This window comes from Bactrocera oleae, chromosome 4 (genome assembly GCF_042242935.1).
Source record: "Bactrocera oleae isolate idBacOlea1 chromosome 4, idBacOlea1, whole genome shotgun sequence".
NCBI classification, from domain to species: domain Eukaryota; kingdom Metazoa; phylum Arthropoda; class Insecta; order Diptera; family Tephritidae; genus Bactrocera; species Bactrocera oleae.
This window is the reverse complement of record NC_091538.1, coordinates 63,406,600-63,432,159: the sequence shown is the minus strand read 5'-3', so window position 1 is coordinate 63,432,159 and position 25,560 is coordinate 63,406,600. Positions and strand designations below refer to the sequence as shown.

Sequence of the window (25,560 nt, the reverse complement as noted above, 5' to 3'; positions counted from 1 at the left end):
TACACCTGCTGATTTTTATAGGCTACCTGATTAAACTAACACTGCGCAACAACAACCACTGTGTAACAGCATACACACATACAAAACAATAAAATTTAACTAGCGAATTAAAGAGAGAGAGATTGGAAGTGGAGTAGCTGCTTTATGTCAGTGCCTGCTTTATGTTCTAATAAAATGGCGAGCATTTAAAATGGCAAGCAATGTGCTACACCAGATCTCGGCGCTTTTCTCTTTTTGTAGTTATATATGTGTGCAGCAAAATGAAGATTTATGCAAGATGGCATTAAAAGTTAAAAGTTAAACACGATTTGTATGCCTTATATATTTCTTACTAGTTGTTTTTGTTGTTGTTTTTATTCACAGTCGTGGTAATAAATATACGGTTATGTGCTTGTATGCGCCACAAGAGTTTCGCTTGCTATAAAAATCTGCAGCACGAAACAAATTTTAAAGCGCTAATGCCCACCCACCTAAACACCTTCGGGTGGAGAATGGTCAAAATACGTACAAACAAATACATATATGTATGTGTGTGTGTGTTTAAGCGCTAGCTTGACCAGACATTTCTTTTCACATTTTTTAATGTCCACATTTTATAGCGGCTGCACAAGTTGTTGCTACAATAAAAAGTAAATGTAAAGAAAGCAGGCGAGTAGCACAGACACACAAAGCCACAAATATATATACTTGCACCCATACCGTTATAAAAATAAATAAAAGTATAAATTTAATTGCCGGTTGTTAAATTTATTATATCTTTGTATGTTTGGATACGTATAAATGAGCTATATTTAATACCTATGCCTGCAATGCGCCTAAAAGTATGCCTCAAGCAATTGTTAGCAAAGAATTAAACTGAAAAAAATACCAAAATTTCAAGCAAAAAGCGCAAAAACGGCAGCAAAATAACGGTAGCTTATTTGCATGTAAAAAACATAGAACATTGGAGCATTCAAATATTTCACCTAGTCCATATTGACAGTTAGACGCTTAGACACAAATTTCAAGTCTTTTCCACCTTGCTACAAAGTATGCAAAGGTACATACACTCATTTGTATTGTTTGTATTTAAGTGGCGGAATTGAAATAAGCTGATTTGGTGTTTTCACTGACTTGAGCGCCTCAAACTAGACAATGCTTGATGTCATTTGGCGTCAATTGTACGCAGTAACTTTTAGGAACATTTTATTTTTTATTTACGCAAGAATTGTAGCAGTTTTACAATGTAATAAAATAACGAGTGTGAGAAGGTAGTAAAAACCAGAGCTGGAGTTCAAATATTAAGAGGTATCTAGAAGAGCAAGACTATAAAATCGTAAAATCAATGTAAAGCTTGAAAAGTTAAAAATTGTTACGTAAACATGCTATAAAAGAAAATAAAACTGGCATGTATTGTAAAGCTAGATAAATAAAGAAATAATGTTAGAGTTAGAAAGGTTATATTTCGAGACAGCTGCTCTGAAAAAACTGTTTAGAATATACAATATTTATATTGTTTCTTATTTCTTGCGTGGACATTCTGCAATTCATAAAAAGCTTAAGAATAAATTTTTAGAGCCTTTTTCGACATCGAAGTAAAAAGAAGTACTTCCGCTCAATGCTAGTAAGGCCAATATTTCAGAGAATTTATACCATTAGTTTTGGAAAACTGTCAGTTTTCAAAATTCCTTCGCAACAAATGCAGAATTATCTCAAAAAAATATTATTTCAATGAGAGGCATTATCAGCATTTTTTATAGACTACACAAAAGGAGCGAATGTTCAATTATGCAAATATGCTTGTAGCGCACTTAAACCAGAAGGCCAACTGTCATTTATCAGCGCTTTGTTCTCATTGGAATTTGCCCATTAAATAGGCTAATAAATCGAATCATAAATTTCCCCCAAATTCTATAGCACAATAGGTAGATGGATTGTCCTTTGACAGACAAGCCAGCGCCGTTGTTGTTATAAAGCTTATTAGAGGCTTCCATGGCAACTGAGATCATGGCGTGTCTAATTATTTTACAATGGCTGATTTGATGCTGCAAATATTTGGTTAGCCTCGACAAGTATTCTAGAATAATAAAGGACAATGCTGTGGCATTATTGTATACCTGCGGGTAGTGGTATTCGCCTTTGTCTGCGATCAAGTTTAATTTCAATTACTCAAAGGCACATGGAAATATTCAACGTTTTCTAGTTTATGCAAAAGAAAATTGTAATGACTTCTAATATAGGCGGGGTTCATAAGCAATGTGATGCAATAAATGCCTGGCAACACTTAGTATAATCAAGCAATTTCTTTAAAAATACCAGATGCCCATTTTTATAGATTTTTTTTCATCTGTCTTTCTTTGATTTTAAACCTATAAAAGTAAGCAAAGAGACAGCTAATTTTTTTCGGGTACTGCAGGTAACTGAACTTACGAGTATATAAACCGTCAGCAAAAATTATTGCAAGAGAGATTGCGCTGGCCCCAGATGGTGTCTATCTGTCTGTATATACGCGATTGTCACTAAGCTTTCGAGATGTCGATCTAAAATTTTACACATTTCCTTTACTCCTCAAGAAGCTGCTCATTTTTAGGAAGCGCCGATATCGGACCACTATAGGATATAGCCCCCACACAAATCTACCGTTAAAAATGAAGATAAAGAACTTTTAATACACTTTTATGCTATAAAAAATGCACTAGTGAAGGATATTGTAGTTTTGGTGCAGCCGAAATTTACGTTCGTTTTTTTTTTGTTTTACAAATTTTTCGAAATTTTTCATTTGTTATTTGAGTCACATTTTATTATTGTAGACTAGATTAATGGTGGCCTTTGTAGGCATTATTCGAACGTTGTTTGAGGGTAAGATTTAAATGCTGTAACCGACTTCCTGTAAAGACAGGTCCAGACGACGAGGTTCAGTAGATGAAAAAGTAAATAGGCAAGGAGTAAGTAATGAAGTGCTTGCTGTGATGAGAATTATCGTTGCATAGACTAGGGCTTATGTTTGATCGTCGTTAAGTAGTTGAGATAATTAAAAAAATTAAAGTTGAATTTGATGCTATAAGATTACTGCGCTCTCTTGGATATTTGAAGGAAATTGAAAGTAATAGAGACTCCCCTAACGCGAGTAAGTGAAGGTGTTGATTGATTTTCGGTGAAGAAAAGGATAAAGAATACTAGATATTTTCTTGTAGAATGATTGTTGGAATTAGGTCTAGATATCGGCACTATTGGTAGTACCGTGTTTTAGGAGGAAAACGAGCAAAATTAACACTGAGAAAAAAGAAAAGCTGTTGGTTAAAAGTAATCGCTTCAAACACTGTTCACCTTAATCTTATACTATCCCAAACACACACTACCAATAAGTGTAAAATTGAAAAATATCTAATTGAAAAATAAGCCGGATAGACATGGTTCATTAAAAAAATACATTATCTACCTATTTTCGTAGTCTCATATATTTCATTCCCCGGAATTATCACTTCTCTTCTCTCCTTATTTAATAAGCAAGTTGTCAAAAATTGTAACAGCCTGTGAGTGCTCGACGCATTCTTGTTTATTTTCACGCTTAAGCGCCATGTGTTGTTGCTTTTGTTAATTTTATTTTTAGGGCCCTAAGCAGTCGTGCCACAAAGCAATAAACCTGCGTAAACCAGATGAGCAAATAAAGAAAGAGATACAGTTCGCTAAATGGCGAGGAGTTGGCAGCGTGTGTAAACAATTCGCGAAAAATGGGGTGTAAATCAAATGTTATATATATGGTATATGTAAAAGTATTTGTTTTCAATATACATACACACAAACATACATTTTAACACATATAAACACTCATGTATTATATTTCGGTATTGCAGGCATCTAAAAATGAATTCGTGACTCTTCGCCTTATTACTCGTAGAGTTTTAAGTTATTGCTGTTGTTATTGTTATTGTATTGTTAAAGCTGTTGTTTGCTAGCAATCAACACTGAAATTCAAGCCAATTTGATTGACTTATTAGTTCTTAGCCGCAGGATTATATGCGTCGTCATGCATGTTGCACACAGGCTGCATGCGCGTGCGGAAATGTGTGTGTGTCGTATGTGTTTGTGTCTCAGCCTTCGTGAGCTTGTTGAACCAAGCTTCTCTGCTGCGTTTTCTTATTTACTTTTTTTTTTGTTTGAACACACTGCAATTCTCATTCCTCCTTAAGCACACATACAAGTAAGTGTGTGTATGCACCGCAATTGGCTCAAGTTCGCTGGGCAAAAACCCGAACTCTCCTCCTCCTCAGCGTCAGTCAGCCAGCATGCACACCGTTGTTTATTTCCGCTTGATTGATGCGGCTGTGGTGTTGTTTGCACTAATTGAAGTTTGTTTGGTAGCGTGAGTGCATGTGTGAGTGTATATGTGTAGCTGAAGCGAGACACCGTCAAAGGCGTTTACGAAGGGAAGACAGTGGAGGAGTGAGTAAGTGATTGTGCGGCAAAGGAGTTGAGCAAGAATCAAGCACTTTTTCAAGGCATATACAGGCACACACACATTCATACATACATACTCTTACATACTGTATATATGTATGCACTCGAAAACAAAAGCGTGTAGAGTCTTCGTTGCAAGAAAGCAGCGCGTCACTTTGTGCGAAACTCGTTGCGGATAGGTGAGCTGTGGGCTGTCTACTACGGCACATTGCGTTGACGTTTGTATATCGCTCAATTTCGCCCATCAAGTTTTTCGGGCTAAATGTGAAAATTGGGAAAATAATTGGAAAAGTTTTGCAATAAATGCATGTTGGGGTTCGCCAGCTTGTCTGCTCGACAGTTCATCTTTCTTGATTGGTGCATGAGTCAGCAGGCAAAGGAGTTTAAAGAGCTGAATGCGGTTATAGAGAGTTACCACATTAATTTTATGAAATCATATTTTTTACAACTAAGTTACTAACGTTTTAAACTTAAATTAAATTTCAGGATTAAAAATTTTGATTTCGGGATCCCGAAGCTTTTTTATTTATTTAGTGTGCAAATTTTTTTTAATATATTATTTTACCGTTTGGCAAAAATACAAATTACGTTAACATCAATCCCGCAATTTCGGGATCCCGAAAAATATATTTCGGAACCCAGAGACTTACAATTTAGCTTTCGGTGATTAAAATATATTTTCTTGAATATCTAAAACTAAACCGCAAAACCAAACCTCTGGCAACTCCATTTGTAACACTAGGTAAACGTTTCGTACAGTTACGTGTATGCAACTCTTCACGCAAGGATTAGGGTAAACGATTTGCAATAAAAGCAAAGTAGCTCAACTAACTCCTGACCCAATCTACAACCACCCGCAGGAAAAGTGGCTTAAATTGCAGTTGAATTGGTTTACAGCGCGAAACATACGCACATGCACATGCTACATACTTGCATTTTCATATATACACACATACATATATTTATATACTTATTTATGTATCTATACATAGGTGCACGGTCATTTAACGGGGTTGAAAAGTGTTAAGCTGTAATTTACAACTCGATTTATTTGTTTTAGCCGAGAAGCGGCGGTGCTAATACTCTTATATATAACATGTAGGTATGTGCGTGTGTGTGTGCAGCCCTCCTGTATTTCTTAGCTTAATAGAAATGCTTGGTTTTGTTGTTGCTTGCAGGAGTCTCAAGCATAGCGTAGTTTATGCGCTCAGCACTTATGAAAACAAATGTCGATTAGCTTCAGGTTTCTATCGATATTTCTTCCCCCACCTTTTGTAATCGTTGTTGGTCTTACTGTTTTAGTAAAGCTACAATGCAATTGAGGGATTTATACAAATTGGGTTGATTGGAAAAGTTATTGATCTGTTATTTTGAATGAAAATTGATTGAGTAAAAACTTTTCGCAGCTGTAATTGGCAAAGTAATTATTGGCGAATGAGTAGTGTAGCTATTTTGTTAAATTAAATGAAGTTTTATGAGTCAAACGGAGTCGTGCTCTGGTGCGTGTGTGCCAATACTTTGTGTGTGTGTGTGTAATGTGAGGTTAAGTTAATGCAATTATGGTACGAATGGTGGAAGTTAAGCCATAAAATATGTTAAACGAAAGTTTCGAAAAGTGAAATCCCGTTAAGTAACAGAAAAACGGATATGAAAATAATGAAAAGAAATAGCGAAATTAACTTATATTCGAAGAAAAAGTTAAGAAAAAACTCTCTTTCTGGGTTAAGTGTTAAAGAAGTTCGAGCTGAAATTATTCCATATGGCTAGCGAAGAAAAACTGAGATGCATAACTTCATAAAGTGATATATTGCCGCCTCTAACCAAAATTTATTAACTCGAGTTTAAGGCGAAGTACGCAATACTAATCGAATTTGCATTGTAGCAGTTTGAGTTAATATAAGAGTTTTAAATGAGGTTATGATTTTATGAAGGAGTTGAGTCTGATTTTCGATGAATATTTAAAGCAGAGTTTAACTTGAGTTTAGACTATAAATAGTGTGTTAAGTTGTATATATTAGCGTTACACTTTAATGATTGTAAATAAGATTTGAGTATACATTTTACGAACTTTTGTTTGTAGTGTTTCAAATCGAGATTTTTTTATTCTAAACGTTTTAAAAATGTTTAAGCTTGAATTTTCACTTATGTTCAGACCTAAATTCGTGCAAAATTCTAATTTAAAAACTATGCGTTCGAAACTCGAAACATATTCAAAACAGAGTTCAACGATTTGGAGTTGTGTTTAAGTATACTTGAAATATAAGTTAATTATACAGTAAGAAGAGAGTTTTTGTTTTTTTTATAATTTTGTGCTTAAATTTGAAATATACTTTAGTTAAGATAAGGTTGAATTTTGGAAGAAACTAAGAAAAAACGCTAATTGCGGCTGCACCGAAGCTTAAATACCCTTCACAGATGTAATCTTTATAGCATAAAGCAGCATAAATAGATTTCTATCTTGATTTTGATCGATCAGTTTGCATGGCAGTTATATGCTATAGTGGGTCAATCTGAACGGAGACTGTAGCTCTGACTCGGATAATAAACTATGCCAAATATTGTGATGATATCTTCTCAAACAAAAAAGTGTTCCAAACAAAAACTTGATTTTGATCGGTCAGTTTGTATGACAGCTTTACACCTAAGTGGTCGGATAACAGCGATTCAACAAATGCTCAGCTTCTTAAGAAGAAATGGACGTGTTCAAAATGTCATATCGATATCTCAAAAAGTGAGGGACTAGTTCGCGCAAATAGAGATGACAGGCATGGCTAAATCGACTCATTTATATATAAATAGATATATATATATATATACATTAGAGGATTACCGACTTTTTTTGCGTTACAAACTTTGTGGCAAACTTAATATACCCTGTTCAGGGCTTTAAAATATAAAAAATGAGAAAAACAAACAACAACACAAAACAAATAACAAAAGTAGGAACATCGAATTGCATTCACCAATCGTCAGATCAGTGCCAACAACTAACAAATAGCACCGTACCTACCTAAAATTCAATAAAATCAAATAAAAGATACAAGCAATGGAAAACTATTATTGCCAGCACATGAAAATCTGCTGTGAAATTGCAAATTTCCAGCAATTTACACGCTACTGCAGGCAACAAAGCTTTTCTCCAGCCCCCCAAACGCGCCGCAAAGGTGCACTCACTCGGCACATGAAAGCCGCAGCAGCAGCAACTGTGGCATGTTGCAACAACACCACATCATAACCTATAAACACATGCCACACAATAGAGATGCAGCGCTGATGAGTTTTTGTTTTTGTTGGCAGCGCGTAAACACCCACTTGGCGAACAGCGTTTCGTTTCGTTCGCGAGTAAATATCACCTGAGGTTGCGACCAGGCACTGACAACTTGGAGAAAGACGAAGAAGAAGTTAGTGAGCGTACACTTTAACCTCTGAGGCGGTGGCAGGGCAACACTCACTTGCAGCGCCACAAATTGCACGCTTCATACCTACTGGGGTGGGGCAAGACACGACAAAGTTGTAGCCGCAAAGTGCTGATGATGATAGAAAATAAAAATGCAACAACAAAGCGTGTGTTACCAGCTGCGGTGCAGTTGTTGCACGTGGATGTGTTGCAAGTGTATATGTGGCAGATTGCGGAGCCTTGCTACGTAATGTGCGATTGCGGCACGCGTTGTTGTGCGGTAGCTTGCGGCTGTTGCTATAGCTGTAGCGCTGATGTGGCATGGTGGTTTGAACTGCGCTGCGGCATTGTTATGTCTTTTGTTGTTGTGAATGAGCATATCGAATTATCGGTTGCAGCAAATCTTTAACATCTGCATCAGTTGCCACGGTTTCGGTTGCGGACTGTCAGCCCAAAAAGTTAGCTGTCTGTTGCGGAATACAAGTGTATATATTATATATATATACATATATATATATATATATATGTAAATAATAATATATGTGTATGCATATATTTACTTGAGGATGTGAGTGTTCGTGCGCTTCATGCCACAAATATAAAAGCAAATTGCAATGGAGCTGGAAAAATCAGTAGAGTAATATGTGCTGTTTGTGAAGCACCTATGGCGTTTCGGTTGCACGGTACAGTGGAACGAGAGTGATTGATTTGAGATTGAGATTGATATTAAGATTGAGATTCTTGTTGAGGTTGAGGTTGAAGTTGAGGTTGAGGTTGAGGTTGAGGTTGAGGTTGAGGTTGAGGTTGAGGTTGAGGTTGAGGTTGAGGTTGAGCTTGAGGTTGAGGTTGAGATTGAGATTTAGATTGAGATTGAAATTGAGATTGAGATTGATATTAAGATTGAGATTGAGATTGAGATTGAGATTGAGATTGAGATTGAGATTGAAATTGAAATTGAAATTGAGATTGAGATCGAGATTGAGATTGAGATTGATGTTGAGATTGAGATTGAGATTGATGTTGAGGTTGAGGTTGAGGTTGGGGTTGAGGTTGAGGTTGAGATTGAGATTTAGATTGAAATTGAGATTGAGATTGATATTAAGATTGAGATTGATGTTGAGGTTGAGGTTGAGGTTGAGGTTGAGTTTGGGGTTGAGGTTGAGGTTGAGATTGAGATTGAAATTGAGATTGAAATTGAGATTGTGATTGATATTAAGATTGAGATTGAGATTGAGATTGAGATTGAGATTGATGTTGAGATTGAGATTGAGATTGATGTTGAGGTTGAGGTTGAGGTTAAGGTTTGGGTTGAGGTTGAGGTTGAGGTTGAGATTGAGATTTAGATTGAAATTGAGAATGAGATTGAGACTGAGATTGAGATTGAGACTGAGATTGATGATAAGATTGAAGTTAAGAATGAAATTGAGTTTGAGATTGAGGTTGAGATTAAGGTTGAGGGTATTGAAACTGGTAATCAACAATTCGCAATTACATCTGGTTTAAAACTCAATTTTAAGAAGTCTTTCCAAATTTTTACTGAACACATTTTTTATGTAACTATTTATTTGCAAACAGCTTTTTTTCATCAAAGGCGAGTCAGGACACACGCATCTCACCTATAGTACTTCTTGATTATTAATAAAAAATGAACGCGGTTGTGAAATGTGGCAGTCAGGAGTAATCATTATGCTGCAACAGATATGTGGTGCTGGAAGCGACAATTTTCCATATACACACACACACAGACACGCTCACGACATCAGTGCACCCAAACACTTTAGGGTTAATCGCTAAATAATGTGTTGAGAGGAGGATTCGCGCAAAACGATTGGGGCAGGTAAATTATTTCAACCCAGATTTGGACATGCGACATGCACGTAGCAGCAATTGTTTATGCAACAAATAAAATAAGCGCACATATGTATGAGTTCATGTGTAGTACCAATTCGTGCCACACTGTTCTTCCGCAATTTTTTTACAGTATGACCTGCATTGTGTATGCCACAGATTTCATGGTGAATGCCAGGAGCGCTGTCATAATCGCACAGCACTTCATAGCCACAATAAGTTGTATCTATCTTTGCTTATGGCTGATCTTGCAACGCTGTAAATGATTGCATCAATGAAATGCATGCAACAGCAAGCGAAGGTTGCACCGCCCATAGCTACCGGCAAATTTTTATGAATGTTGCATGTGTGTGTGTTTCGTGGCCAAGGCCAAAAGTCACGAGCACAGATGTGTTGACTAGCAATGAAGCAGAAATAAATTTACTTTTAGGCTTTTTTTCACACACTCATACGTTTACAAACTTGCAACCTGCACTAAATGTTGAATTTTTTCTAATCTACTTGCAATTTTTCTACAATTTGTATACGTCTGCCAGCTTTGACTCTTGTGGTAGAGTGACAGTTTTTGTTGCAAGTAACTTGCAGCACACATTTTGTTGCACCCAACTTGTGTGGCAACTTTTCAACGAAAATCTGCGATATCAGCAACTTGCCACATATAAATCTATGGCTTTCGTTGCACCATTTGTCAATCAGCGATTTATCATGATTTTCTTCACTTCAGGGGCGTTGCCACATCTTTAGTATTACATACTGTGAGTGCATTGCTGTGTTGTGGCACATACTCTATTGGCTTTGCAGCAATCGCTTGCCATCCGTCCGTCAACAAATCAACACTTTATAGCGCAGACGAATTGTAAACAATTCATCAGCTTGTGTTCACTCGTGTTGCAAATTGCACCACTTGCAACAGCGTTATTCATCACTGCAGCAAATTAGTATTGGCGCTGTCAACAGCAAACGCTTTTGTTGCAAGTAGCCGGAACAAATGACTTGCATATGTGCCTTGGCATATTAGCTACTACAGCGGTGATTTGTTGCAACATGCACACTTTTGTTGAAGCTTTTTAGTTACAAGCTGCCACAGTTTCTTCCATCTCGTCGTTGGACCCTTTTCGATGTACATACAAGAATGGCACCGGTTTTTTACACGAGTGCCTCGCTTTTTTAAAATGTACTCGCTGTTTGACAAACTTGTGCTAGCTACATGCCACATGCTGCAATATTGCGTATAGAGCGTATGCGCGTTTTACTTGTATTTCTTGTCATTTTTTTATATTTCTTGACTCAAATTGCAGCTTGCGCTTGATAAGCGTCGCTCGTATTGCAAGAGGGCGTAACGGTGCTTTGAGCGCAGCGTACGATAAGTAAGTTGAATTCGGTTTTGCTCTTCTTCGCTTTTATATATAATATATTTGATATATGTCGGTTGTATTATGCTCTGCATCGTCGTTGTTCTGGTTTGCATACTTCTTGTTGTTGCCTCAAAATGTTGCATTGAACTGGTGTTGATTGATAACACCACGGGCGGTCGCTTTTTGCGCCAATTCTTTCACGCTCGATCGCAGCCTTATAGCTACCCGCTGTGCTGACTTTCTTTAAGTTGTTGTGTCCATATATGTACACAGACGTAGAAAAACAAAAACAAAAATGTTTTATAAAATCTCTGCTAAATTTATTGCACACACTTATTAACTGCACTTCAAGGTATAAAAAATATAAACAACTTAACTTAATTTATGATTTCCTCTATTTGAATTTCATTCTGAATTTTTTCTCACGTTGCAAGGTTGGTGACTTTTTTCGCATCTCTTAATACTAACGAATATGTATAGATAGTGGAAATCTTATTTGATTAGAGAAACATTAATATATAAACTTTGTTTAAAGCTTGCAGTCCACGAACGCTTCTCAACTTTACTTGCAAAATTTTTGTTTGAAAACTTCCATTATTGGTATGAAACTGCTCGGTCAAACGAGGCAGGATCATATCAAGATCACGAACTGTTGGTTTTACTGCTACAAATATTACTTGTATATGTTGATTAATAAATCACTGAACTGAATCCCTTAAGGGTGATTATACTAAGGAAACATGGAAATAAATACTCAAGTTCATAGCTTTTCACAATACTCGTAGTGGACTACATCAGAAGTAAAACCCCATCATAGATGTAAATACTCCGATAGATCTAAAATATTTTTAGATTTAAAATGATTATGACTAGTTGACCTAAAGAACCAATAGAATAGACCGATCGTACTACAAAATATTTTTCAGAAAAAAGTAAGAATACCATATTTTCAGAAATGATTGGATTAAAAACAACAAAAAACGTCCCTTTGGTTGCATCGACATTATAATACCCTTCACAGGTGCATTTTTTATAGCATAAAAAAGTTTGTATGGCAGCTATATGCAATATTGGTCCTATCTAAACTAATCCTTCGAAGATGATAGTATGGTTTCTGACAATAATCCATGCCAAACTTCGTGAAGAAATCTTCTCAAATAATAAAGTTTTCCATACATGGACTTGCGTTTGATCGGTCAGTTTATATGACAGCTATATCCTATAGCGTTTTGATATTGGCGCTTCATGTAAATAAGCAGCTTATTAATGAGAAAAGGGCATGTATAAAATTTTAGATCGATATATAACAATATCCAAAAATTGGTTGATAAACTATAATACTGTTCCGTAGGTAAAGAATTTATGGCATACATGAAGCATAACTTTCAGATATGCTAAACAATAATTTTTTATTTTCGTTGAAGTCCAGCGATATTTATTCCGCTTGGAGGAAAATTCCCTTGTGTTGTTTGTAATTTGAAAATTGATAAAAAAATTTTTTTGATTTCTTTGAGGCTGCGAGTTAAATCGATCAAACTTATCCTGAAGTATTTGTGGTAGAATAACTGTAAAGAAACTTGGTCGAATTTAAACTAGTTCATTACTTGAGACAATTTAGAAAGTAACTGCAAATTATAAGACAAATTAGGGAGCTTTCCTCGCACACTATTAGTGGTTAATATGCTGAGCTTCACTTAATTGTTCAATAAGTAGTCTGAAAATACATTTCTACTTGTATTATAGAGTAAGTAGTACAACGTGTTGTATTTGTGAAAGAAAAAATAACAAAAAAACTTTTTTTGGTATTACTCAACTTTTCTCTGAAATTTCTGTGCAAGCAGCAATAATATAAAAGAAAAACTTAAAAAAAGGTTTTTTAATATTTCTTTACACCTGTGCGGTCGGTCTTAAGATACTTTAGTATATTATACGCATAGTTATAACAGTATTAAAAATTATTTAAAATCAAGCTACTTAAAAAAATTTAAAATGAAAATTTTTGGTTATTTTCTATTTCACAAATTGCTAAACAGAGCTTAAGTAATTTACTATAAAATATTTTAAAACATATGGCTGCTACATACTCATACTAATAATATACATACTCTGGAATCTTTTGTAAGCATTGAAAATTTTCTCACAACAAATAACATATACATATGTAAAAAAATTTCAAATATACATACATACATACACATATCTATAGATAAATATAATATGTAAATCAAGCATTTGAACATGAAGTACACATAAACTTATTGACATAATTCTCGTTGCAGTCAATAAAAGTACGAGTGTAAATATGGTTTTACTTTTAAATAAGTGCACATACACACACATAAACACTGGAATTATTTTATGTGTTTACACATGTATTGACTCACATTCATAACGCATAGCAGTAAATAGTCCACATAAGTACTTAACTCATTTGTTCAACACTTCAACTTATTGACACACATTTGCTGGCACAACAACACTTCACAAGCAGACGCACACAAACACATACACGCACATACATATATGAGTATCTCATGCCAATTTAATGCAGAATTATTTCATTTCTTTCTTTAGACACCATGCACACGCTTGACTATTGAGAAACATTTATTTTTATTATTTTTTATTGCATTGTGGAAAAAATCAAATTTATTTGCTCAAAAGCACTTATGAGCCGACAAGAATATAAAATCAAACATTTGTTGACACTTTTGCTAGCACGACAAATAAGCAAGCGGACAGACAGACAGCCAGAACATGGAATAAGCGCAAAATATTGTAGAAATACAAGGAGGAAGACGGAAGAAGCGCCAAGTGACGCACATGGCGCACATCCTCATGTACTTTTGAACATAAATAGTTATATGTATTTATGTGTGTGTATATGCCACAACGAAGCGACTATATTCTGTACATTTGCAAAGGGGACGTATTGGGGGGTCATTAATGCGGCATAAATCTATCATGGCAACACTTAGGAAACATCAATTGTCGCATGTACTAACGACACAAATCTCAAGCACCACCACAACAACAAAAACTATATATTTTTAATGCGTTGAGAAATGATATTTGCGTATAAAAAGAGGGGGAGGCGGCAGGACAGTGTGGTGTGCGCTCAAAAAGCAGACCGCGTGTTGTGCAAGTGATGTGACATTAGCGACAAATTTTAATGCGGCGTAAAATTAAAATTTTCGCTTTTTTCATTGTTTTTGCCACACATACATATTTTTAAGTATTTGTCGCACAGTTGCTCAGTGCTTATTTTACGCTTTATTTTTTCCGACTTTTTATTTTCCATATTTTGCTGACTGCTGCTGACATAAGCTCGGTGTCGCCTTCTTTATGCTGCCTTGCAACATGTCAGTCGTGTCACTTGTGTTTCAACGGCGTCGTCTTCCTTTTTGTTGCTGACTTGTTGAAGTATTTTTGTCACAGAAAATCTGTGGTTTTCAACGATTCTCATGTCGCACGGGTGGAGGGGGGGGGGAAACATGTTTGTCGTTGAGTAGTTGAGATTGAGGGAAATTAGCGAGCTCATTTTTTAAATTTAGCTGTTGGGGGATTATTATTTAGGAAGCGAAGTGTGGTCTTTAAAGTCGAATGCAACCTTATGAGGATGAGTATGAGTATAAGTATGAGTATAAGTATAAGTATGAATATATGAATGAGTACATTTTTTAGTAGAAGTTTTTTTTATGCATATGGCCCTTTATAGTATACAAGTATGAATAAGAGTATAACTATGAATAGGAGTATATGTAGGTATGAGTATGAGTATCCACAATGGGTGCTCACAAACATTTTTAGGAGAAAAAGTAGGAGTCAGAATATGATTATTAGTAGAAATGTGAGTATTCTTATGTAGATAAGTAGACAGAAAATTTTTTAGAAGAATATTTTGATTCATATGATCTTTAACAGGAATATATGTAAAAGTCAAATTATAACTATATGTAAATATGAATATGAACCGATATGAAAATGAGTACTCTGAAAAATTTAAACGATTATTCTTTGTTGTTGGCATACAAGTATGAATCAGTGTATGACTATGGGCATAAGTATAAATATGCGCATGAACATAAATATTAGTATTGTTATAAAATTAAAAGAAAGTTAGAAAAAAAAATTAACTGCGGCTGCACCAAAGCCATAATATCCTTCATAAATAAAAAGTTTTCCATACAAGAACTTGTTTTTGACTGACCATTTTATACGTTAGCCATATGCTATAGTGATCCGCTATAGGCGATTGCGACAAATGAGCAGCTTCTTGGGGAGGAAACGAATTGGGAAAAATTTCAGATCTCTACCTCAAATATTAAGTGACTAGCTCGCGTTTATACAGATATACGGATAGACGGACATTGCTAAATCGAGTCAGCTCGTCGGGCTGATAATTTATATATACTTGATAGGATCTCCAACGTTTTCTGCTGTGTGTTACAAACTTCGTGGTTACCATTTTCAAGGTATAATAAAAAATAAATCAGAAAACGAACATAATTACAAATACGAGTATAAGTATCAGTACATTTCAGAATAATTCAACAATTTGCTACCACTTGACCCACAAAGTCTCCAAAGTGCTGAAGTGCTTTTAATTATAATTGTTGCTATTGTTGTTGCAAACATTTACGATTCACCTTGTAGAATAATTCATCAAAATGCAAAGTAAATTTAAACAATCTGTCTAGCGTCTGACTGATCGCTGATTCATCAAAGAACAGGCTCATTCATAGCCACGCAGCAGCAGTGAGCCATAGTGGAGCGTGGTAGCTGCGGCGTAAGTTGTGAAATTGTGTCTATTGCACGGGCTTACTGGCAAGTTGGCGTTTCGGCCACCATGGGTGTAGTGGGCGCTTTTACGATTACTACCACGTCAGGTGAGTGATTGACTCACTAACGGACTGACTGACTGGCGGACTGACATGTCTGCCGAGCTGTTTGTGTGCATACGTGCCTGAGCATAGTTGCGTTGTTGCAAGCAATCACTGAGCGACGTGTGTGTGGCAACGCAATTAAATTGCGCTGCTGCTCTTGCCAGCTGTGCGACTTTCAAAGCTTTAACACTTTGCTTGCGGTCAAAATACACGCTGAACTTCGGCAAATCCTTTGAAAATAAACAAACTAATTTTTTTTACCTATTTTTTCAAAAACTTTTTTTTTGGATTATTTTTTCACTTTGTAGCGAAGCACACCGCTGCATTTTGATGAGTTTTTGTTGCATAAGTTTTGTTATTTGTTGTGGCTTTTTGTTTGTTTGCTTTGCTGCGCTTGCTCCTGGCTTTGTTTGTACGCACTTGCTGGCACTTAGTTGTTGTTATTTGCTGTGGCGGTGTTTATTACTTTTCTCTCGCATTTTGTTGTTTTCATTTCGTCATTTTTACTATTTTTCCGCTTTAATTCACTTTCATCATTTCTACCATAAAAGTCATCTTCCATCTTTCAACAACAACATTAAAATCAACCATAAACTTTCAACGGCCCCAAGGTGGGAGATTGATGTTTTATATTGCACAACAACAATAGAAGAGATACTTCTAACGGTGTAATTAAAGTTTTGTTTTTTATATCATTTGAAATTTTGTAGTTCCATTAGATAGCGAATGAGATATGTTATAGTTTCAAATATTCCACAGAATTTCAAACTTTGAAAGAGTTGATAGGTAAACAACCACAACAAACACCAAAGAAGAATCTTTATTTATGTCGAAGAAGGTCATTTAAATAGAAATCGGCACATTGCACAACGGAGGGCCTTTTGATTTCTGGAACTGAGATTCAATAAAAATCTGGATATAAATAAACAAAAAATATTTGCTTCTTCTTTGAAGTCATGTCTTTTATGGACAGACTGACTATGTATTTTATCTTGAATTGAATTCTTGTGACGTGATGTTGTCTATTTTTGAGATCGAGGAAATAGGTCAGCTATCCCTTTGAAGGACAGCCAAGGTTTTTACAATGATAACTTCAAGAGAGAGCATCAATCTCTATCAAATTAATTTTCTCTCTACTCTCTTATCTATGTCAGAGATCACTCCTGCCATAACAACAGCTGAGGAATTTTTTAACAACGTCTGCCGGTATTTCTTAAAACTCAAGAAATGCTGTTAAATTTTTTCAAGCGTATTCTTTTGACAACCACCTAGAAAAATATAGGTCTACAAAAGACCGGACCATGAGGAAGACTTCTACATTATTAAAGAATCGAAGTACTAGCAATATTGAGAGACCTTTTTCTATTTCCATAGCCTTACATTTGATTTCAATGTGTACAATTTATACAAAACTAAATACTAAGAAAGAAAGAAGAAAGAAAAAGTAGTGTAAGAAGTCGACTCATTGAAATTAACCTAACAAGTTTGCTAACAAATTCAGGCGCCACAAATTAGCACTTAAAAGTACGGTTGCAAATGCAGTGTTAAATACCAAACTCAATTCACACATTGCTTGCGCACTTAAAAGAGAGAAGACAAATTACAGGGGAAAGCGACTAATTTTCTCAGAGAGCCTTGCCCACCCTTCTTGCTCTGAATTTTTAAGAGTAAAATTAAGGTTTTAATTTAAAAACGATATGCTCTTTTTATTTTTTGCACTTTTCCTACACTTACCGGCAATTTGTAGCGTGGCCTTCCGACTGACCGCCTTGCCGACATGATTCTTGGCCACACACCAATAAACGCCGCTGTCTTGCTCCTTTTTGCTCATCATCGTGCGATAGAAGAAGAGCGCGCCATCCTTGAATAGCACGCGATGCGATTTCTTTTCATTTGTGTTGACCGGCTCGCCATCCTAAACGAAAAAAGGGGGTAGAAAATCATAAATTATTTAAGGAAAAATATTTTGCAAATTTTGCTATTAAAATGTAATGTTTTTGGGTGAAAAATCAAATGATTATTATAGTTCTCAAAAAAATTAAAGTTTAGTTTATTGTTAGTTAATTTGCATTGTAGCAAAGTTACAACTAGTCCTCAACTAGTAAATGTGTAATGTTATGCTGGAGCAGTCTCGATTTGCTTCAAAGTGAGTAGTTATGTAACTAATTATAATATTTTTATTTGTATGAGAATAAGATTTCCAATAACTATACTCAAACCAGTGAAATGCATTATGTACTAGACTCAAACTAATCACAAAAAGATTGATAGGAAGCTAGTATTTTAGCATACCTAAAATTAATTTTTGATAGTAGGTTCAAAATACAATGAATGCGGTTTTGGAATACTATTTATAAACATATATGTACATATATATATATATATATATACAAAGGAACATTCACCACACCACTTGAAATTAAGTCATCCGGTGATATCAGGTTGAAAAAGACAAACCGCAGTTTTTTTTTCTTAACTTTACAAACTTTTGCGGTTTAACTGCGCAGCTTCGCTTTGTGTGTTTCTGGTGACAAAGCAAAAGTGAAATTCAGGTGCAATTGAATTAAAATTTACACTGTAGGTGGCAAGCTAAGAAATGTGTGTTACGTGTGCGTTGCATGGCACTTTCGTTTTCATGACTCATAAACACTTTTGCCTGCTGTTGCGACAAGTGCGTTTAACTTTTTATTTTTCTATTCTGTTTTGTGGTTTGATATAATTTTTTAAGAAAAAACCGCAAAACAATTGCAGTGAAAGCAAGCGGTGCGGTAAGCTAAAATTAGTCATTTAATTGTACGAAGACGAATTTAAAAATTATACAAAAGTGGTATTTTGAAATTATTATTATCTAAAAATGGCATAGTCTCAAAAAAATACTATGCTTTATGTATCATATATATAGTATATATATATATAGTATATAGTATGTAAAAAGAATAAATAATTTTTTAAATTAAACATTAGATGCAACAAGACTAAACTCGAGTCATGGCATGGTATGAAATTAAATATAATTTTAATAAATCAAAATGAAATTGATAGTAAAAGAATTAAAAAACAAAAACATTTTTCTGAGTAATCTCAGTATGACGCCAAACAAACTCTTCAATTGTTTTCAATTTTATTGTTGTACAATATTTATATAAATATTTCTTTTACCTTAAAATTCATTACAAATTCGAGTATCAAAACAAGTTTGGTAATAATTAATTAGAGTAAGTAATAGATTATTTTCCTGACTCATACCAAAACTACAGCTATAGGTTTTCTAAAATAATCGCTTAAAAAGGTACGTGTTCTCACTAATATATTCTTACTATGCCTAAAAGTAGGCTACGTTTAAAATAAAATAAAAATTTAAAGCGAAAATTATTATTATTATTTTATTGTTTTTATTTATGCTTGAAATTATAAATCAAAATCCGCAACTACAACTTTACAGGTATTTTTCTTTATTTTGGAAATTTAGTAAGCAAGATATAGGAAATTTAAAGCGATCAAATATGACTAAAAACGGCAAAACATACGACTTTCAGTACGCAAACCATAGTTGTACTTCTTAAAAATCAACATCATAATTGTGTGATTTTGCTAAATTTTAGTTTATCTGCCTAAAGGTAGGCAACGCCTGCCTTATTAGTATGATCGATTAAAAAGGTTATTTTTGGGAATTTTTTTTTAAAGAAAACTACTGAATGAAGATTACTTAAGTCACAATTAGTGAATATAAACAATGAATTTCAAAAAAGTTACTAAAGCAACGCTATGAACTGCTACAGTGATTCCGGTCTTCAACGTGGTTAAAAATTTAAATATAATTAAACTACTTTTTATATCAAGTAAAGTATTGCCTATTCCGTGACCTAAGATTGTAAGAAAAAATTGAAATTTACCAATATGACAATGTTTGAAAAAATATGTCGAGTTTTGCTCAAAAATTATGATTTTTGATCTACCAAAATAACATTTTTCAAACAATCGAAATACTGTGAGGTCTTTGAAGCGAAATATAAATAAAACAAGTAAGAATAATGGTTTTGAGTTAAAATAGCAACCAATTTGAAACATGTAGTTTTGTAAATGTGTGTGCCTACACTTTCGAAAGCTGTAGCTCAAAAAAATGTCAAACAAGAATTTAAAAGTTCAGCATGTTTACACACTAGGTCTGCCCCTCAAGTAACTGTCGAAAACAGTACACGTAAAAACTGTTGCCTACATCTAGGATGATTTTGGATGAAATGAGAATATAAAATACATAGAACATTGCAGACAATCATGTTGATAAATAATTTAAAATAATTAATAACCAAAATGTTTTCAATCAATTAATATTCATTGAAAATTAATTTCAATCTTATATATAACAGATATCAATGATTTGGCCCAGCACGGCTACAATTGAAAACAAGCTATCAAAATATAAATTAACAATTCTATAAAATTTTTGTTGCAGACAACTAATCCACAACTCAATATTCATTAACGACTTAGAAAAGCTCAAATACTGTCTAGCCAGTGTTGCCATCCTACAGCACATCCTTACAAAAATGCCACCTGCAGTGAGCTGCTGCTGCTTATATTATGTATGTATATAGTTAAATGTACCGCTACCTTTTCAAATTTATTACAATTTATATTGTAAGCGACTTTATTGCCATGGCATTGCCGGGATTTACATTTTCAATTGTTTTATTCAACGAAAGTCGAACAAAAAGACGGCAAGAGAAAGCGAAGAAAATTAAATAAAATGCTTGCCACATATGTAGCGATGTATGTGTGTATTTGAGTGTGTATGCAGGCAAAGTAGAGAATTTAATACACTGACGGGCAGTAATCCTCTATCACACACACACAGCTACACTTTCATGTGTGTTGCAGCCCTCTTGCGCCTAGTGTATATAAATAACGAAGAGTAACACATACACATACCTACAAGTTTGTAATAAATTTCATATATACACATGTATAAACCAATATAAATATATATATATATTATAGAAATATATGCTGATATGCCGCTATGTGTGCCACATGACGTTGTTATCCCCGTTACCGTTTATTTTCTACAGGATGGACTTACCTTAAACCATTCAATTGTCGGCTCCGGTTTGCCTTCGACTTTGCAATTCAGTGTGGCAGGTTCATTCTTTTTCACAACCAAATCTGTTGGATGCTCGATTATACGCGGTGATTGATACTGAGCTGCAAAGAGAATACAAAAAATAAATTAAAATTTTTTTAGTTAAATGGGAAAAATCGTTCAAACGGTAAAAAATAGTTTGGTTGCAAGAAAAGGGTAAAAAAAATATTTGCAGAAATGCGGTAAAAACAAAGAGATCTCACTATAAACGAGCGTGCGATGGCCTAAATATACAAAAACAAAACCAATGTGGCGGTAAGTTCGTGTATGGTTGTATGCGTGTTGGTTGCATGGGTAACAAACTATTTGCCAGTTGAATAGGGTTAAGCAATGTTGGCGTTGCAGATAGCAAATATTTTATGTGTGTGGCAGCACACGCATTTATTTATATAATTTTAGATTTTTTTTGCTTTCTTTATTATACATATATACCACTTCCGTTAACCTTCCACCACCATTAGTAGCGGTGTCTAAATGTGTGCGGCTTTATTATTGCAACGTGTTTGTGTTTTTGACTGCAAGGCTTTGTGTCCTTTACTTTTTTTTCTCACTAAGCTGCTGTGACAGCTTTTTCTACTGGCGAAAAAAATGGTTTTTGTATTTTTCAAATATATTTTGATTTCATTGATTCGCGTGGCGCTATTGTGGCGCTATTGTGGCACGCAGCTTGGTGTGTAGTGAAAGTGTTGATTGTGGAAATTTTATATTCCATTCATTTGCAAAGCTTTGAGTAACAGTTCGGACACAAGCTTAACGAATTCGGTTTGCAAAAAATTTAAAAAAAAAAAATTCTAAATTGAAAAAATATCAAAAAACCAAATTTGTTTAGTTTCAAAGCCGATCATGATATATTTATTTATTTATGTATATTTGAGGATTGCAAGCTTTTCGTATATTTAAACTTAGAATTTATAGTGCAACAGAATTTTATTCGAAACTTTTTAGCGACGGTTGCTGTGGAAATTTTCTTTTTAAATTTGTGGGTAAGAGTAAACTATTATACTAGAGAATAAAATAAAATAAAGTGGAGTGCAGGAAATTTAAAATATTCTAAATTAAATTAAAAACCTAACGGAACGACATCAAAAACATTAAAAAGCTAAAGAAAAACAAAAACAGAATATATTTTTGGCTAATAAATGATTTTAACTGAATACATATACATTCTTTTATATTATTTACGGCTTGAGTTAAGTGCACATAGGCTTCATGTGCACCAACATTTTTTGGAACTAAGTTATTTTTGCAAAAAATAATAATTAAATTAAACAACATGAAACAATACAACAGCAGAAGTAAAATTAATTTTGATAAAAAAAGAATATTTTTACTTTACAATAGAGTGATTATAGAGTTAAAGAATGGAGTTACAACCACTTTTGCATTTCAAAAAATCGTTTTATTTTTATTTGCAAATATATTGCATGAATATTTATTTGCGAATATTCTGCGAAAATTTGAAGTTGATTCAGCAAATAGTTTCGCAAATATGAATGTACTATTTGTGTGAATTTTTTAACTTAATGTAATTGGTTGACAAAATTTCAATTACGTGTTTTTCGAAACGCGGTTTTTAGAGTCGATGATGGAAATCGGTTGGACTAATCGACTTCAAATTTTAGCACGACCTGTCTAGATACAATACTTGTGAGGTAATGAGCGAGGAAATAATAAAACAAATTAATAATTTCGAATTTTTAAGCTACGCTAAAGTGTAAACATTTTCACAAAAACGACTAGTCTTTTGGAAAGCCTCCATTTTTTTCAAAAACTTAAATTTCAATTGTTAAAAAAATAATTGAATTAAAATTTCAATTTAATGTTTTTTATTTCGTTATTTAAACTTTAATCTCGCATAGCGAATTAAAAAAATATAAAAAAAATTGTAATTCTACATACCAAAATAAAACATAACAAATAAATTTTTAATCCCAAAAATCGCATTAAACATTTATTTTTAAGTTTTAAGTCGCTTTGTATATTTTCTTCAATAATAATTCGCTGAAAATACTGCTGTTGACTAAATTTATAACGTTTCCCTTTAAACAAATACAAATATTTTTTTTTTTTTAATTTTAATTTATGTTATTTTGTTTGTCATTTCTAAAATGTTTTTATATTTAATTAAATTTTATACTTTAGAAAAAGAATTGTTTTCCCAACATTTGTGCTTCCCCAACTATTTTTCCTCTTCTAAAAAATAAGAATTCATACCAAATATTCTCTACCAACAGCACCATGCCTCTAATATTTCATAATTAAAAAATTCTCATTAAAAAGTTAAAAACATTTTCGTGAAATTAGCGCAGAGTCAATTTTCCAAAAATTTAAACAAATTAAATTGGCGTGCAGACCCATCCACACTCTATTATACTTCCTGAGTGGTGCAGAGAGGTGCTTTGAAATTTTCGTAAATTTCATTTACAGTTTTCCATGCCGGAGCAGGTCGTTGGCAACAATATTTCGTACACACACCGCAGTGACTTTGTACTGGAGGCTGCTGGCTCGATATTTTCGCAGAAAGACCTTTATGAGCTGCCAAATTAATTAAAACTGTGCCCGCCACATTGCCTTGATTTTTTATACGTGGCAAGCATATGCGAGTAATAAAGTGTCTATTTTTGTTTTGCTTCAATTAAATTGCTTGTAGTTGTTGTAAGTGTTTTTAATAAAGATTGCTTTGAGAAAAAGAAAAAAATTCTATATCGATGCAGTAAAACTGATTAAAAATGAAAATCACGTTTCTGTCAACATTGAGCGCGATTTGGTGGGTGTGCGCAGCAACGTGCAACATCAGTAGCTAGTAACTAAACACTCGCCGTCGCCACTGCAAACCATCATTATTATGCATGTTCAACAAATTATTAAAATGCCACTTAACGACCGGGTTGTCGCGCACCAACACGTGCTCACAAACGTACGCACACACATACAAACGTTTGCTGAATTCATCGAACCAATGGCAACATGCAGACGTTACTGCATATATACAGATCTATTGATATATATGGAACACTGTAAACGTCTGCACAGTGTCACATGGTTTCGGAGACGAGGCAGCGGGGCTTGCGAATACACTGTTGGCTCTGCAAACAGTTAAGTAATAGAAATATTATCCTGCAATGAGTTGATCAACGACAAAGTCAACTCACTACTGCCGACGGTGAATTGTTGAAGGATGATGTTGCTAGCAATATTTTGTTGAACGATGCTCAGCTCAGCTCTGCAGTTGTGTGTGTATCTGTGTAGTTGGCGCTTGGTGTGCCTTTCGGTTGTAGACAAACAACTTGCAACATGACATGGTGCACGGTAACCACGTTGACGCAAATAGACATTGAGTGCAACCGCTGGGTTGTAGGCAAAACAATCAAATTGTGTGTACAGCTAGCATATACAACAACAACAAAACCAAAAAGAAGCATACAAACAAGAAGCAGCACTAAACTCAATAATGGGTGGCGAGTGGCAAGTGGTTTAGTTATTGCCAACATTAATGCCACCGACAAAAACCATGAAGTAAGCAACAGCGACAATAATAAACAAGACAACAACGACGTATACAAGTGACATGTTGCAACAACAAATATACTACTTTTGGCTAGCACAGTTTATACACGTACAGCAAGAGGCAAATTACTGCATTCGCAAGCAGTTGTTAAATGTTGCACGTACACAGCAGTATATATGTAACGACTAAGCATGCCGACACAGGGCACGGAGAGGCTCCAATACCCTAGTAGGCTACACCAATCAAAGTGCACATACTCAAGGTGTAGGTATTTAAATTGCTTACGGCGACAAAAACAACGGCCAGACGATACTGACAAAAGCTAATAAGCAGGAAAAATGCAATTTGAGGAAGAGCAAACGAGTGCGCCACCATATAAAATCGTGTTGCAAGGCTACACCGAATTGAATGAACTATTGCCGGCTGCGAAAAGTTGGTTTGGGTGCAACATAGTTTGATGGCGGTCGTTGTTGGCAACCGCCATTGCTAACCGAAACCACCAAGCTACTTGCCACATCCCATATGCTGATATATTCAGGCTTTTTTGCGCGCATTTTAATATGTAAATAAGCGTAGCATATTTGCCACGCGCTGTAACTACATATTAGGATAGGGCGAAGGTTTGTCAGCGGGTGTTTTTATAAGAAAATATCTTGTCATTTTCATTTTTTGTTTTGATGATTTCGTTTTTTTTTTATCAGAAACTATTTGTATGTAAGTGGAAGTGGTGGAAAAAGTTGATTATGGTGTTACAGACAACAACTATGACACTAATAAAGATCATTTTGACATTCAATAATGACGAAAGAGAAGTAGTTGACAGTCAAAGAGGCATTGACAAAAATTATGACAACGGCAATTATGATATCAGTCGTCGAAATGATGACAAAAAGTATGGAATTGAGCTTAATAATGAGCACAAGCGTCATGTCAGTGAAATTAATGAGACTATGTCAATAATAATGACATAAATTTTGACAGCGGTAGAG

General features: G+C 34.5%; 1 protein-coding gene across 2 annotated transcripts in view; it reads right to left on the bottom strand.

Moving 5' to 3' along the window:
* Positions 1-25,560, bottom strand: part of robo1 (roundabout 1) — a 328,848-nt gene that overhangs the window by 72,560 nt on the left and 230,728 nt on the right. For both annotated transcript variants that reach the window (XM_070108281.1, XM_014248079.3), the window contains exons 3-4: positions 21,004-21,125; positions 17,658-17,838 (exon numbers count right to left, since the gene is read on the bottom strand). In XM_070108281.1, coding sequence (XP_069964382.1) covers positions 17,658-17,838; positions 21,004-21,125 — 303 coding nt within the window. The remainder of the gene's footprint in view (positions 1-17,657; positions 17,839-21,003; positions 21,126-25,560) is intronic.